Raw genomic sequence first — 14,844 nt, 5'->3', positions numbered from 1 at the left:
TTTTGCTGTATTGTGCTTTCTTCCTTTTCTATAAATGAAGTTTCTTCTTTCTACCCCTTCTGGCTGCAAAGATAACCTTCAGGACACAAACCAAGGCAGTAGCGTCATTCTGCTGCTGCAGCCAGCCAGACTGGAACAATAACACCAGGAGAGGTGTGAACTTCCTCCCTTTGGCTTAATAGGGTGTTAACTCTGAAAGCTAATTATTTAAACGATTAAGAGAAGGCTGCCATCAGAGTTAACCATTTTCCTGCGGAACTGCTTAAGGTAAGGGACATCTGTCCATCCATAAGCAACTGGACAAGCAGCCGCTCTGGATGGCACCCACTGGGCCATTACAGCACAGAAAGCCAGCTCAGCTCCCTGTCACTGCTGGCTGTCCCACACCCCCCATAGTTACTATCCCTTCTCTGTACTACTGTAAAGCATTTGGAATCCATGCATTGAACAGGATTACTTCTATCCTGGCTCAGTTTGATGGCCACATTGAGAAGAAGTCGCAGGGCAGGGGACAGGACACCCTCCAAGGCGGCACTGTTGCCATACCCCTTCTGGCACAGAACTCCAGCTTCAGCCTTGAGTTTGCCATGAAGTCCAACTGCAGGACCAGAACTGCCTGCCCGCCTTTTCCTGGGGACACGCAGTTTATGACTGCACTGCTCTAGGCTTCTTCAAAGACTCATCACACTGCAAACCCTCCGGCATAGCCTCAGGAGCAGCCAGAGCTGTGGGATCCCAGCAGCACAGACACTCCAGCATCCAGCTGAGCAGCCGTGCTCACCTGCACAGCCTGTGACCCGGCTGGATGAAGAGTTCACTGCCCCGCCGCGGCTCCAGAGGCAGCCCGGATCACCATACAAATCCTGGTCACCCCTTCGGTTACATCCCTCGTGTCCTCAGATACGCTTCTTCATTTCAGATGAGGATGTTCATTTATTATTTAGTGTTGTTTCTTAACCTGCTAACATCCTAGAACATCAAACCACTCTGCCCTTTGTACAATTCCAATCCTTTCAGCAATGTGTGATCAAAATTCATATATGCATCTCTCTTTTTCTAGCCAGTAAGCACAAAAGGCCCCTACGTGCCCTCTACAGATAGGAGACACATACACACCACCTTGGAAGTGGTAAACAGCCTACTTCTGAAACAGAAGAACTTTGTTTATTTGACAAGCCAACAGATTTTCACTGTTTCATCCCTGCTGGATGCTTATAGCCTGTTTTTCTGCCCCTGTCAAGCCATCACTGTTAAAAAGTCCTCAGGAATCTGCAAGAATATTCCCCAGGGAAAGGCTCCAGTGCTCTGAATTGCCAGCAGCCTGTACCAGTTGATTTATAGTCAGCTGCTGGGAAGCTCAAAACTTCTTGCATTCTTCTTATATCCCAAATTTTTTGAGAGGCGTGTTTCTTTTCTGGGATTTTTTTTTTGGTTTGGTTTGTGGTGGGGGTTTTTTTCCAGAGGAAAGCCACTAGCATGAAGTTTTTCAGACACAAATAGCAAAAAAGCTGTTTGTGATTTTAAAAAACACATCATTCTAAACCCGTTTCAAGTTTCTAGGAAACTTTATCATTATTTTGAACAATGGAGCTTGTGGTATCCCTTGTTATTCTTTGTGGAGGGTATACAGTGAGCTCCAGAGAGGCTGGTTACTATGGCAGCTCTGAGCTGTTTGACAGTGTTATAATGTTTGCTGATGCTTATTAATTTATCAGAGTGGAAAAAAATGAATAGCTCATACTGATACCACTGGGGAAAGTAAAAGCTGGATTCCCTAGCTTACGTAAGGCTAGTGCTGAGCAGTGGAAAAGAAGATGAGCAGCAAGCAAATGCTTTATAAACCTCAGATTTGGGACCATTTAAAGCCAGTACAGGTCCTCATGCATTTTCCAAGTCCTATTTCCAAATTAAAAGGGGAGGACCAACAAGCACAGAATACCTCTGAAATCTCCAAAAGCTGCATATCAGAGAAGCAATAATCCCAGGAATAAAACCCTCCAGCTGAGAATTGGTTCCTTATTTACCATGAAACCATAATCTTTTCCCAGAAATTACTGAAAAGAGAAAGCGTTTTAAGCTCATCCTTAACATGTTTCCTTTTATTAGCAATACAAGAATCGCCTTTGAGCTTTCTCATTCCTGTCTGCTATTTCTGCATATAAATATGCAAATTACTGTACAGATTTCCCTTCACTGAGTACACTACATATCTCTGAAACAGTTGGCAGGCCCCTGGGGGGGTGTTGCCCAGACAGCTGCGCAATCAGCTGAGTAAATCAGCTAATTAAAGAAACAAAGAAAATGCAAAAATTATTAAAGACAGACTCTAGCTTGCAGCATTGTTCAGCACCTCTGTATCTAAAAAAGCACAGCAAGCATGGGATGGAATAAAGGTGCTTGCAAGTTCAGGAATGAACTATTGAACAAGTGACAACAATGTCATTTCGCCTCAAACACTGATCTGGGATTCATGATATTTATGCTCTGTAGTTTAAATCAATTTAATATAAATTACACCAGCATTTTGTTTCATTTTAAAATGACAAAAGCATGAAATGCAATGTTGGTTTCATAACTGATTTCTGTATGTAAAAAATGGTCATTAACTTCTTCTTGACCTTAGATGTAGAACCAATATTGAATTTGCACAGAGGATATTCATTATGCTGGTCTAGTTTCCACGCAGAAAAGTAAGTTCCCAAGGGTCCTAGTGCTACAAGCCATTTCTCAGATCTCAAATAGGAAACAGGACTCCCAAAAAAAATGATACAAACCCATTTCCTCCCATTGCAGAGTTTATCAAAAGGAACAGATAACACCAAGCGTAGGAATCTGCAATCTAAACAGAGCAAAGCCAGTGTGGTAAGAACGGAGGCTGACAGATAGAGATTTGGTCTTGCTGATCCACAGGCCAAGGCACATTCCCTTCCACCACATCTGAATGACCACGGGAAGGACAAACCTCAGTTTAAAAGGGGCTCAGTCTCACCTTCGTTATGTAGCCATTGTAAATTAAAGAATGAGCATACCAAGGAAAGCCAACGGTATTTCCCACCTCAGTCAGGTTATGGCCAGAAGCCTTCTACTACTTTCTTTTCACATTATTGTACAACTGGTTTTGTTAGGAAGTCCTGTTTATTTTATTTATCAGAACTCAAGCCTTTTATCTAGGTTTGGAGGCCCCTATTTCATCCATCCTGGTGGTGCCTTAGAAGAACAACATACGTAATTTGTAAAAACAACTAAACAAGTGAGGCATTTTTTAACAGATAATCAGCTGCTGTTGATTCACATGGCATGAGGAGGTTTGCTTTCCAATGCCTGGCCATTTGTGATACGGACAAAGGAAAAGCCACACTTTAACATGCATTTTGTGAACATACAAACTCTCATCATTTTTTATCAAAGAGGAAAAAAAAAAAAAACCAGAAAATGAGTAGCAAAGACTGTAGGATTACCACAGGAACCAACAAAAGCAATGTTCTTTGTAGCAACAGCAGCTCAAGGAAAACCATTCTGCTGAATGCAGAAAGCTTTAACTTTTATCTAGTGCTTTTAGAGATTCATTCTCATATGCATGATATTTAAAATGAAAAACAGCAAGTGCAGTGAACATATCTATAGCAGTACTGTCTGAAACAAGATACAGGAAGGGTGGAGAAGAGCCCATTACATGATCAGCAGGCCTGGGGAGAAAGATTTCTGGGAACTGGTGAAACAAGGTGAAACAAGGAGGTACAGGCAGTCACTGGTGTTAAGCTAAACACCGCTCTCTACTCCGTGGAAACATCCTCCAGGCATAGCCAGGAAAGGAGCAGGAAACAAAGAGGACTGAGTAAATAAATTCTGTTCACTCACTGTAAATGCCTCTCCCAAAGCACTGGAAACAAAACATTCACCTGGGAATTGGGGGGTTTTATGCACATTTGCTGTCTTTCTGATCTGACCATGCAATCCCTTTCTGCATATGTGCAAAACATCTGCCACCTACACAGCTATACTGCATTGCTCTTTTCTTCTATGTGAAGTGCCTTTTTCACACAGAAAGAACCATGGCCAAAGTTCTACAACAACTGGGAAAAAATAGACCACAAGCTGCCAAAATCCCTCACAGCATAATGCCCGTTAGAGAGCTCTTTTGAGATATTTTTCTTCTTTTTCCAAGGCTCAGAGTCTATTCTGCTTTCCATCAACTGCTGAACACACAGAGGCTGGTTAGTGAGCATAACTGTAATGCTGTCCAGGGTGATTCCCGCTCTCAGCATTGCACAGAGTGGGCACAAAGCAGGTGATCATTGATTCAGCTACAGCACAGCAGAGCTGCGTGTGTGTGTCACACATGGTCATAGAATCATAAAATCATTTTGGGTGAAAAAACCCTTTAAGACCAACTATTAACCCAGCACTGCCAAGTTCACCTCTAAACCATATCCCTGTGCACCACGGCTACACATCATTTAAATACCTCCAGGGATGATGATTCAACCACTTCCCTGAGCAGACTGTTCCAATGATTGACAACCCTTTCAGTGAAGAAATTGTTCCTAATATCCAATCAGCCTCCCCTGGTGCTACTTCAGGCCACATCTTCTTGTCCTGTCACCTGTCACTTGGGTGAAGAGACCAACCCCCACTTCACTACAACCTATTTTCAAATAGTTGTAGAGAGCGATAAGGCCTCCCCCCCTCCTCCTTTCCTCCAGGCTAAACAGTCCCAGTTCCCTCAGCCATTTCTCATAAGACTTGTGCTCTAGATCCTTCATCAGCTTCACTGCACTTCTTTGGACAGGCTCCAGCACTTCAGTGTCCTTGTAATGAGTGGCCCAAAACTGAACCCACTGTTTGAGACGCAGCCTCACCAGTGCCGAGTACAGGGGGACGATCACTTCCGTAGTGTTCCTGACCAGGCAACACAATGAGGACCATTCCCAGGATGAGAAGGGGTCTGATTCCATCCTTTTGAAGTACCAATAGTTTCTCAGTATGCCTGATCTCAGGAGTAATGGAAGAATCCCATGGGGTGCAACAAGACGTTGGTCCCTAGGAGTGGGCATTCCATTCAATAAGGCACAAAATATTTTTAAAGGATCACTTAAAGAAGCCAACACAGTCACCTCTCTTACTTCAAGGCATGAAATCCTTAAAGCACAACCTAACTTTTAAAATATCCCTAGGTATGTTTTCAGGTGCAACTTCTATTTTGAAACACATTTCAGTGGCCAGAGGAAAAGTAAAGATACAGTTACCAAGACCTATCAGAAGCACCACACTCCTGCACCTTTTCCTTGGAGTGGCCATTTCTCCAGCATAAGTTATTTGTAACACTTGCAGAACTCTTATTCCACACATTCTGACAAGTTCAACCCTTCTTTAAAGAAGTCGATGCTTGGATGAACTGAAAGTTGTAATGAAATAAGGTCTTAAGTCAGGTAATGAACTCACTGAAGAGACATAAGGGGACACAGAAAAGCAGTAAAGTCCTACTGACAGTGGCCTTTTCCCACCCTTCAAACTTTCTCAATTTTTCCACAAAGAAAAACTCACACCTCTGGCACAGAACTGCCATTTTATTGTGTAAACAGGAGTATGGGGTTTTTTCATCCTTCTTTATGGCCTTCTTTCTGTGGCATCACATAAGTGATAATAAACTGCGCACATTTTACACCAGAGATATTGTATATCCACTCGTTTACAAAACCTGTAAATCCAAAGGGTGCTTGATATGTTTGATATTTAAACATAATACTGAACTTTTCCATTCTCGAACGACCTCTGGCAATGTATCTGTAACCTCATTTTTTCAAGTACCTGTGAAAATCTAATTCAAACTCGTAATGATTTCCCTTGTCTAGATACAAACTCTGTTCTACAAGTAAATAAAACAAATAACACAGCACAGGATACTCATATAGCACCAAACAACAAGGATTTTGCTAATTATTGTGGAGTAAAGTTACCAAGAAGTCTCACAAGGAACTGTGCTACTTGGGGAAACGGGCTGAATGGTAAAGATGCTGTTTCCTGAGTTAACTAAGCTGATAAAATAGCTTAATGCTGCTAAAAGGGTCTTACTGGGCTCCTTCCCACATCCCTCCACCACCCCACCCTGATAAGAAGCTGCCACCCTCACTTGGTGCCAACTCCAGCACATGCTGCTGCAACACTGGCTGCCCCATCTCAAAAATAAAGTAACAGATGCGGCAAAGACTTCAGCAGAGTAGATTCAGCATAAGGAAGGACTAGCAATTTAGCCTGGAAATGAGACAACTTAGGGGTATGACAGAGGTGCACAAAATCCTGAGTAGTATGACCATGATCTGGGAATGGATTATTTACCACTTTCCATCACCAAAGAGCTGTATCGCAAAAGAATGAGAGTCGTGGAGAACGTGTTTAAGATGGAAAGAAAAAACTATGCTTTCACATATCACACACAGGAGCTGTGGGACTCACTGTCATGAGGTGATGAAAATCAGGAGTTTAAGCCAGCTCAAAAGGCAGCTTGATAAATTTATGGAGAAAAGGTCCATCAAGGGCTCTCTCACACAACAGTGCGGGTACAGCAAAATCCCTCAAGCGCAGACTGGTAGATGCTGAGTACACACATCAGAAGACAACTGTTTGTACTTGCTCTGTTTCTCTACTCTAAGCATCTCCTACTCATCACTCACAGTAGGCTTGGAGCTGGATGGACTTTTAACCTGACCCAGCCTGGCTGTTTTCATGTTTTTATCCGGGCTGACATTGCCTGGAGTGTGTTAGAGCCGAGTCACGCAATCAGCTCTGACAGCAGCGCTGTAGAGGTGGCACAGCATCTGGGAAAAGGAATAGCTGTTCACAGCTTGCCTTTCATTCATGTCGGAAAAGCTCAAGCCCCAGTGACTGCTTCATATTGAATCGCCTGCCCTAAAATAAAAATACTAAGCAAATCACACAGGCAGTTAAATCCTGACAGAAGCAATACAAAAGAAAAGAGGAAGGGTGGATATGCATACAAATATGTCAGAATAGGGTGGAGGTAGAATCACAGAATGGTTAGGATTGGAAGGGACCTTAAATATCATCAAATTCCAACCCCCTGCCATGGGCAGGGACACTTCTCACTAAACCAGGCTGTTCAAGGCCCCATCCAACTTGGCCTGGAACACCTCCAGGGAGGGGGCAGCCACCACCTCCTTGGGCAACCTGTGCCAGTGGCTCACCAATCCAGATGATCTCAAATATAAAGTTAATATGTTGCAAAAGTCTAATTATTATAAGTAAAATGCAAAAGATGCATTAAAAAAACCCAAACAACCAACAAATAATAAACCTCAAAAAACCCCACAACAAACTGAGCCACCAAACAACAGAGCTTGTCAACTGAAGAATGACATGACTAAAAGCTATCTATCTAACTCTATTGTGGAAACCTGAATATCATTCTTAAGAAGGAGTAAAACCACACACAAGTGCGAGGGCTTTTGTGGCTGCCCTGCCCTTCACAGCCCTGCCGTGGCTCCTGCCATGCCTGGGGAGAAGCTGCTGTGGCTCTCTTCCTACCCCATCGATACTCTGTCAGCTGTTATCTTAATTAGCTCCTGCATGCAGAAACACAAGGACTACAGCCAGGCTCTTATTAATGGCCTTTTCCCTGAATGAAGTTACAGAAATCCTTCAGATACGAAGTTGAAGGAATCTGCCGGGTGATGCCACCAGGTGTAGCTAGGTTCATGCACAGCATCTTGTTTGTGGATGGAATTAACAGCAGTTCAGAGCATCTACCTGACAGATTTTGATCAGTTCACATGTACCTGTGTAGCTATGCCACCGGCTAAAGCCTCCAGCCTTAGGCTATTTGCTGCTTTTTACGCTTGCTTTAGCTACCATCTCTAACACATAAGAAACACGTCATGAGCCATGACAAGCAACTGAGATAAATGCCAACCCTTGTAAACCTTGGGATGAGAGGCTGCATTCCTGTTGTGTTTCAGCACAGTTCTGGAAGCCAGCAGAAGCCAGCAAGGTATAAACAAACACAACATTTCTAACACCAAATGCCTTCAATTGCAAACAAAGTTCTCTTCTGCTCCAGCTACTTGCTTTCCCAAGACCTTTTACCCAACCAAGGAAGACAGTATTTAATCTCTTTATTTCTAGGGTTAAACAAGAACAATATTAACTTTTTATAAGCAGCAGAGAAGTGCACAGGCTCATTTACCCCTCTTAGGTCACCTTTATCACGAGAGATTGATTCTAATGAAATGCTTTCTAGTCAACAGCATTACTGAGGCCCATCAATACTTTAGGATCCAAGACATTATTTTTACCCTTCTTTAGTTTTATTTGCAAAGAAGCTAAAAATGCTGAGCTCCCTCTGCATGAGGGCCCTCAAGTACCTCTCTGTAGGCTTTTATCCCTTGCTATCAGAGCTGTCTAGTTGCAGTACACATTTGAAAGATGAGCATGGAGCTTTTTTTTCCACAGCGCAGAAGTTTTTCATTTTTCAGGTTCTGCATTTTTCCATCAGCCATCTGTCAGTTTTATGTGTTTCTCCTATTCTTCCACCCCACAGCAAAAACAGAAGAACACCTCTTGGGAAAAGCCATTCTCCCCCACACCCTACTGACTTTCTATTTTCTGGCAGCTGACATTCTCCATCAAGTCAGATTCTGTACTAGCAAGAAATTGATGTTCTGCCCTTACCCCACAGCAGGCTCAGGTCTCTACCTTAGTTTTCAAAGCATTTTGTCAGTAGATATGGTGTCTAAATCTCTGAAACAGCCATTCTGGCCCAAAATCTGAAATAGTTGTGATTTTCTCTTCTCATATAAAGCATATACTAGGTAGCAAATCCAAGCTTCTATTAAAACAAAAATAAACTGCTTCACCCTGGTAACCAAAGGCAATGTTTGCCCCCCTCCAAGCATAGCAAACCTTCCCTGTTGGACCCTCCTGCTTCTTGCTGGAAAGGGGAGGGGGTGGGGGGAGAGGGAGGGTGGTGTTTGTGTAGCTCTTTCCATGCAAAGCAATCCAGCAATTACTACAACAGTCCTAGACAAGTAATACAAAAGCTTTAATCAGCCAGTTTTTCTAGTACAATTAAATGACTGTGAAGTGCCTCTCTAAGGGCAGAGGTGTATCCAGAAATTAAAGTAATTCAGGAACAAATTACACAGTCCTTGCATCAGGCAGAAGTACTCTCTTTTTGCTCTTCCTGGTAGTGCTAACCAGCTATCTAGAGGAAATATTTTGAAATGCTGCAATTTAAAAACCACCAAACCATCAAAAACAGTACAGGAACTGCTTCACAACAGCTTTGGGGTTTGTTCTGTTGGTAGGAAAGCTTTTGGTTAATGAACCGATTACCCACGGCAGGCAGGTTCCAGCCAGCAGGTTAGGACCATGCCCATCTCCTGCGCTCCCCACTCCTGAATCTCAGGGTGGATGAGCCAGGCGCCCACACCATTCACACCAGCCTGGAAGCTCCCCAGGGCAGCTGGCCCAATAGCCATGTTCCACTCTCTTCATGCCAAAATAAACTCTTTGTCCAATCTTTGCTGTTTTATTTCCTGGAATTCTGTGGAGGCTTGGAGAGGGTTAGAAGAACAATATCTTTGAAAGATACTGTGGCTTTTAGCTCCAGAAGTACTTTCTCTGGAATATGCTTCACTTCACCAGGCACAGCACACCACAGCTTGATTGCCAACAGTAACTGCTACGCTGAATTTAACCATCAGCAATAAAATAAAAAAGGATAATCAACCACCCTAATTTACTCTGCTCCGGCTGTAGTAATGGCATTAACTTAAATTAGACCTTACAGTTATGCCTGATCATGTAGCCAGTTCTTTTACAGTCACCCAAGATGAGGCATAAAGAAATGCAAATTTCAACAACAAGCATGTACTAGTTAAACTGACTAAAGAGGTAACTTTTCTTCAGGTTTAAACCAATACCGTAGGCGTTTATATTAACACATTAGGAGGGACTGGTCAGCACTTCAAAGCTCTATAGGGAGCCTTGTTTATTTAAGGCTGTGATTTTGAACTAAACTACTTCTACCTGCTCAAGATGGGTTGCAACTACACTATATAAAGGAAACTCCAAGAGCTATCCTCCTTTCCCCGTAGCTCAATCCTAGTCCAATCCCCATCCCATTTTCTACTGACACAACTGTTTAGGTAGACATTCACTGAAAGGAAATGAGAGGCTAATACAGGTTAAAATCAACTCTTTTAGGGAATGGAGTTTTTATTTATTACCAGTGCAACTGCACAGAAGCAGGGAAGGATATTTCTTAGAACTGTGCAAGCACTAAGGAAAAAGATACATGACACAATACACTTAGACCATTTTACAACAAAATACGAATTTGAGCCCTTATTTAAAATAACCTGGTTTTCTCTACACTGAACCAGAGCAGTAGCATTTCTGTGTTCAGTCATTAGAATTCATAGAACCACAGAGTGGTTTTGGTTGGAAAAGACCTTCAAGATCATTAAGTCTAACTGCCTATCCGGCCCTACTAGGCCCAACACCAAACCATCACCAAGTACAACATCTACTCTTCTTTTAAACATCTCCAGGGATGGTGACTCAACCACCTCCCAGGGCAACCCCATTCCAATATCTAACCACCCTTTCAGTAAAGAAACTTTTCCTAATATCCAACCTCAACTTACCCTGATGCAACTTCAGAACATTTCCCCTTGTCCTGTTGAATTCAGGTGGGACTGGGGTGATACCAGGTAAGGGAAAACAGCGGAGGAGTGTTAACATCATAAACTACTACAGCAGTTTTAGAAGCAAAGCTGTTACACAGAAGCAGTTTAGGTCTGAATTCACACTTAGATTTGTGTTTACTTTCTACAGATTTACATTTACATGACTGTGGATATAACCTAAGGGTACTTCTCCTTCCAGACAAAAATGCATCAAACTGTGTCTAGGATATTTTTGCAATGCTTGTACTTTTACCAGGAAATATTTGTAGATATGCCAGCCATGTCTTCTGGTGCGTCTGGTTTAAGACATAATGTTGTGTGTTGTGCAGAATAACTTTCATGCTGTACTTGTAAGCCACAGATAGGTAGACAGATCCAGACATTATGATGCAGTATTATTAACAGGCTAGAAAATAGCTCAAAAAGTGCATGATCTGTTATCTTATTTTCCAGCAAAATAACTGAAGATCAGAAAAGACGCTCAGTGAAAATGCCCCCCAAAACCTTAAATGTATTTGAGCACACCAATAATTTAAATAAACTCTACCTCTGTTTTACTCTAGAAATACCCTCACTTTGCCACAGGCAGTTTGCCCTGGCTGCAGACTAACTGCACTGTACACAAAGATGACAGAGAGTAAACCCTCTCTAGAGTCAGGTCTGGTCAAGTGGGTTGTGTTAGTTCCTGTGCAGTGCCCAGGAAACACAGCTCCTTTGCTTCCGCTCCAGCTCAGCGATGCAGATACCTTCTGAAAGTGGTTGTGTTACCCAAACCCTGATAGCCAGGATGACCACATATTTCAGTGTCTTCCCACCACACAACCAGCATTTGCTGTAACGTTCATACTATCAGAGATTTTCATCTATCCATTTGCCTTTCCCTTTCTACAGCCCTGACAACAGAGGACTTGCCTCTACAGCCAAGAGGAACGGGAAGAATGAGGAAGAACACCCTCATGCATGAAGTTGGTTTTTTGATTTAGCATAAAGAAATACACCTGACTGGGCAGGTAAAACACAGCAGAGATAGCACAAGATACAAGAGCATGAAAGAAAACATATGTAAATTATCAACTTGATTTCTCTTAAATTTAAGTCAAATAAACATGTAAGTTTCTCTTATAAAGGGCAAGCCCAGATAGTGATGTTGGCCAAAAATAGACCGAAGTTCACATTCAGCTGTAATACTCTGATTTTATCAGCTATGTCATTAGATATGACTAGAGGAAGCGAATCTTGACAGTAATCACACTGTGCTATATACAGTCTCCAATAAGAGAGGAATGAGGTCCACTATCTTGGCTTCCCCATGTTAAGACGACAGCAATGACAATTGGAATACTTCAGTAAACAACAGAAGGGAACAACGTTACAAACCCCCCTTTGAAGTCCAGCCTGACTCACCTGACTTCCTTGCTTTCAAGGCAATGACGGCAGCCAGCTCTCTCTGTACCTAAAATACCAGGAAAGGAAAGGATGGTTGTAGTTACTGGCACAGTCAAACAAAACAAAACAAAACACAACACTGGTAAGATAGGAGCTATCACTCATTTGGAGTAGCCAACTGCCACGGAATTACATAGATATTTGGGGTTGAAACTACAGTCACTTTTCCTAGCAAATATATTTTCTTGTCAGCTGGGAATTCTGTGACAACCATGTAATTTTTTTTTTTTTTTTAAACTTTAATTTCATGTAAATACTGCACATTCCTTAGAGGGTGGGCAGTTCAGTAGCCCAACCTGAAATTTATTTGCACAGTGTACTGTTTTCACAAGCACACACTTAAAGCTTCTTCCTTCCCCCATCAAATGTTTGTTTTGCTGCTGCTGAGCACACTACAGTGTTGGATTTATGGTGTGACTCCAGGATAAGTAAGTTCTCCACGCTGAGGTTCACATATATAACTGACATTCAATTTTGAAGCTTTCAGGAGGAAACAAGCTCTCCCAATAGCCTGGCTCAGCATTTTAGGACCAAAACTTAGCTTAAGATGTACATAAAGAAGTAAGATTTATGTGAGTTCCAGATTTACAGGTTCTCTCACTAGCCTGTGACAACACAGCCCTGCCATGCCAGCCAGCTCTCTCCCTCAGCCTCTGTCTCTGCTTTCTCATATTTTCCCTATAATCTCTACACAACCAGCTACTGTCGCTTTGGCCAGCTCAACTCTGCATCCACTTCTCTCCATAGGTCTGTTCCTTTTTGTATCAGTAAAATGCTGTATTAGGCATTATTTTTATGCTTTATACTTTCTCTCTGCCATCATCTGTCCCACTGCAGCTGCTTTGAGTGCCCTGCACTTGACCTACAGCACTCAGACACTCTCTCATGCATATACCTCCTTTGTCCCAACAGTGCTCTCAGACTCTTCTGTACATCTCCAGACTTCTTCCCATTTCCCTCATTTTCCCAAAACAACCTGTCTTTAGAATTAAAAAAAGCCAACCTCTTGGACATTCCAGATGTATTTCTAGGGATTGTCTTACCTCTCTGCACAAAGCCTCCTGTACTGCACACTAGCCATCTTGTCTAACACACCTATGCAAAGCTCAAGGCTATTCTGCAGAGGGAGTTTTGACATCCAGTTTCCAAGCATATGTGAAATTTAAAACATCATTCATGAGACATGTGGTGTGATCAGAATTAGGTACTAAGCCCAGGAACGATCCCTGAAGTAATATAATTATTAACAACATCCCACTCTCACAACTCTGAAGAAAAGTTTGAAAATGATAAATGAGAATATTGAATATTATTTTGGTCAGAGCAGAAAGGCAGACTGCAACAGCTGCTAGGAGAAGACAAAATTGCCTGGGACATCTCAATACATTGGTAACTCCAGCATCTGCTGATGTGGTATTCTGCAGCCACGCAGTAGTACCCCCTACATGTGGTAGGAGGCAGCTATACATCCATCCTCTACTTGCATCCTTCCTTCCTTTGTCACAAAGGACCAGGCAGCTTTTTTTGCTGTCCTTGGAAGGCACAAGGGTCTTTTCTCTAGTCCTTGATGCTGCCCCAGAGAGTTACAGAGTTTTCTGCCACTCTAAGCAGGAAAATATGACAGCAGTACCACAGTTTTCTTAAATGTTGTCCTTTTTCCAGCACAATTGTGCAAGCTGGCAGTATTACCTTCCCTTCCTTCCTTCCTGTACACTCATTCCCGTGTCTGGAGAACTGTTAATCATGGTACTGTAAGCACAAACTGCATGTAAGATGGGAAAGAACAGTTCTTCTGTGAAAAAACAACTCGTGCTTGTTTTCTTGCAGCAATTTATATATACTAGTAATAATACATACAAGCTAGTCAGAGTCGAATTTTCAATAAAAACCTGAGATTTTTCTGAGTAGCACCACCAGAAGTCTTCACGGCTAAACTGCTCAGACCCTCTCCCTTCATTAAACTCAGAAGGAGGTACCAATGTCAGCACTGCAGTCCTGGTCTATTCTCACAGGTTACTGACGGTAAGAAACAATGCACTTTATCTTTTAACATTTAATAAATGTATTATCTCAAGATTAGCCTTAGGAGACACTACAATCTGCAGCAGTTGTAAACATCTCAATTAACCCTATCAAACAATAGAAAAATGCAAATCTCCCCCTGTGAGTGTAAAGAAAACCCCACCTTCTCTGAAGAAAAAGCAGCATTGTGGCATGCTGTGGTTAAATCTGCAGTATTCCTTTTGCTTATAAGGTGGCACTTTTCAAGTTTGAAAAACTGTGTTAACAACACGGGCAATAAAAGGGCTGGTTTTCTGTATTTTGTCCACCATTGTTTGTTGTGTGCCAGGAATGCAGCTGGCATATTACTTACTCCAAGCAAAACCCTTTAGTTAAAGCAGGAAGATAAAAACAAAATGTTCCTCTAGTCTTAACATTAAGCAAATGTTCCCACATCAAAGGGTTTCATCCTGATAGTCTGAGCTCCCTCTCACAGGACTCAGATCACAAAGAATTGGTACTGCAGAACATCCTGGATCTGCCTGGTGTCCCTGGATTTCATAATCTATATGCTTTTGTCTGTTTTAGCATAAATGCACTTGACATCTCTGCTGGACATGCAATTCCTATGCATCATTACACTGATGGAAATCCGTGTTCAACATTCATTTCTCACTGCACACATGCTACA

At 42.3% G+C, this 14,844-nt stretch overlaps 1 protein-coding gene across 1 annotated transcript in view; it reads right to left on the bottom strand.

The window, feature by feature from the left end:
• RAPGEF5 (Rap guanine nucleotide exchange factor 5) overlaps positions 1–14,844 on the bottom strand; it is a gene marked incomplete at its 5' end in the record, with an annotated part of 154,282 nt that overhangs the window by 99,101 nt on the left and 40,337 nt on the right. Inside the window, one exon of the mRNA XM_084280501.1 lies at positions 12,111–12,159. Within this exon, the coding sequence (XP_084136627.1) occupies positions 12,111–12,159 (49 nt within the window). The remainder of the gene's footprint in view (positions 1–12,110; positions 12,160–14,844) is intronic.

This window comes from Gallinula chloropus, assembly GCF_964237585.1.
Source record: "Gallinula chloropus genome assembly, chromosome: 2".
Lineage (NCBI taxonomy): Eukaryota > Metazoa > Chordata > Aves > Gruiformes > Rallidae > Gallinula > Gallinula chloropus.
This window is presented reverse-complemented; position numbering and strand designations above follow the sequence as displayed.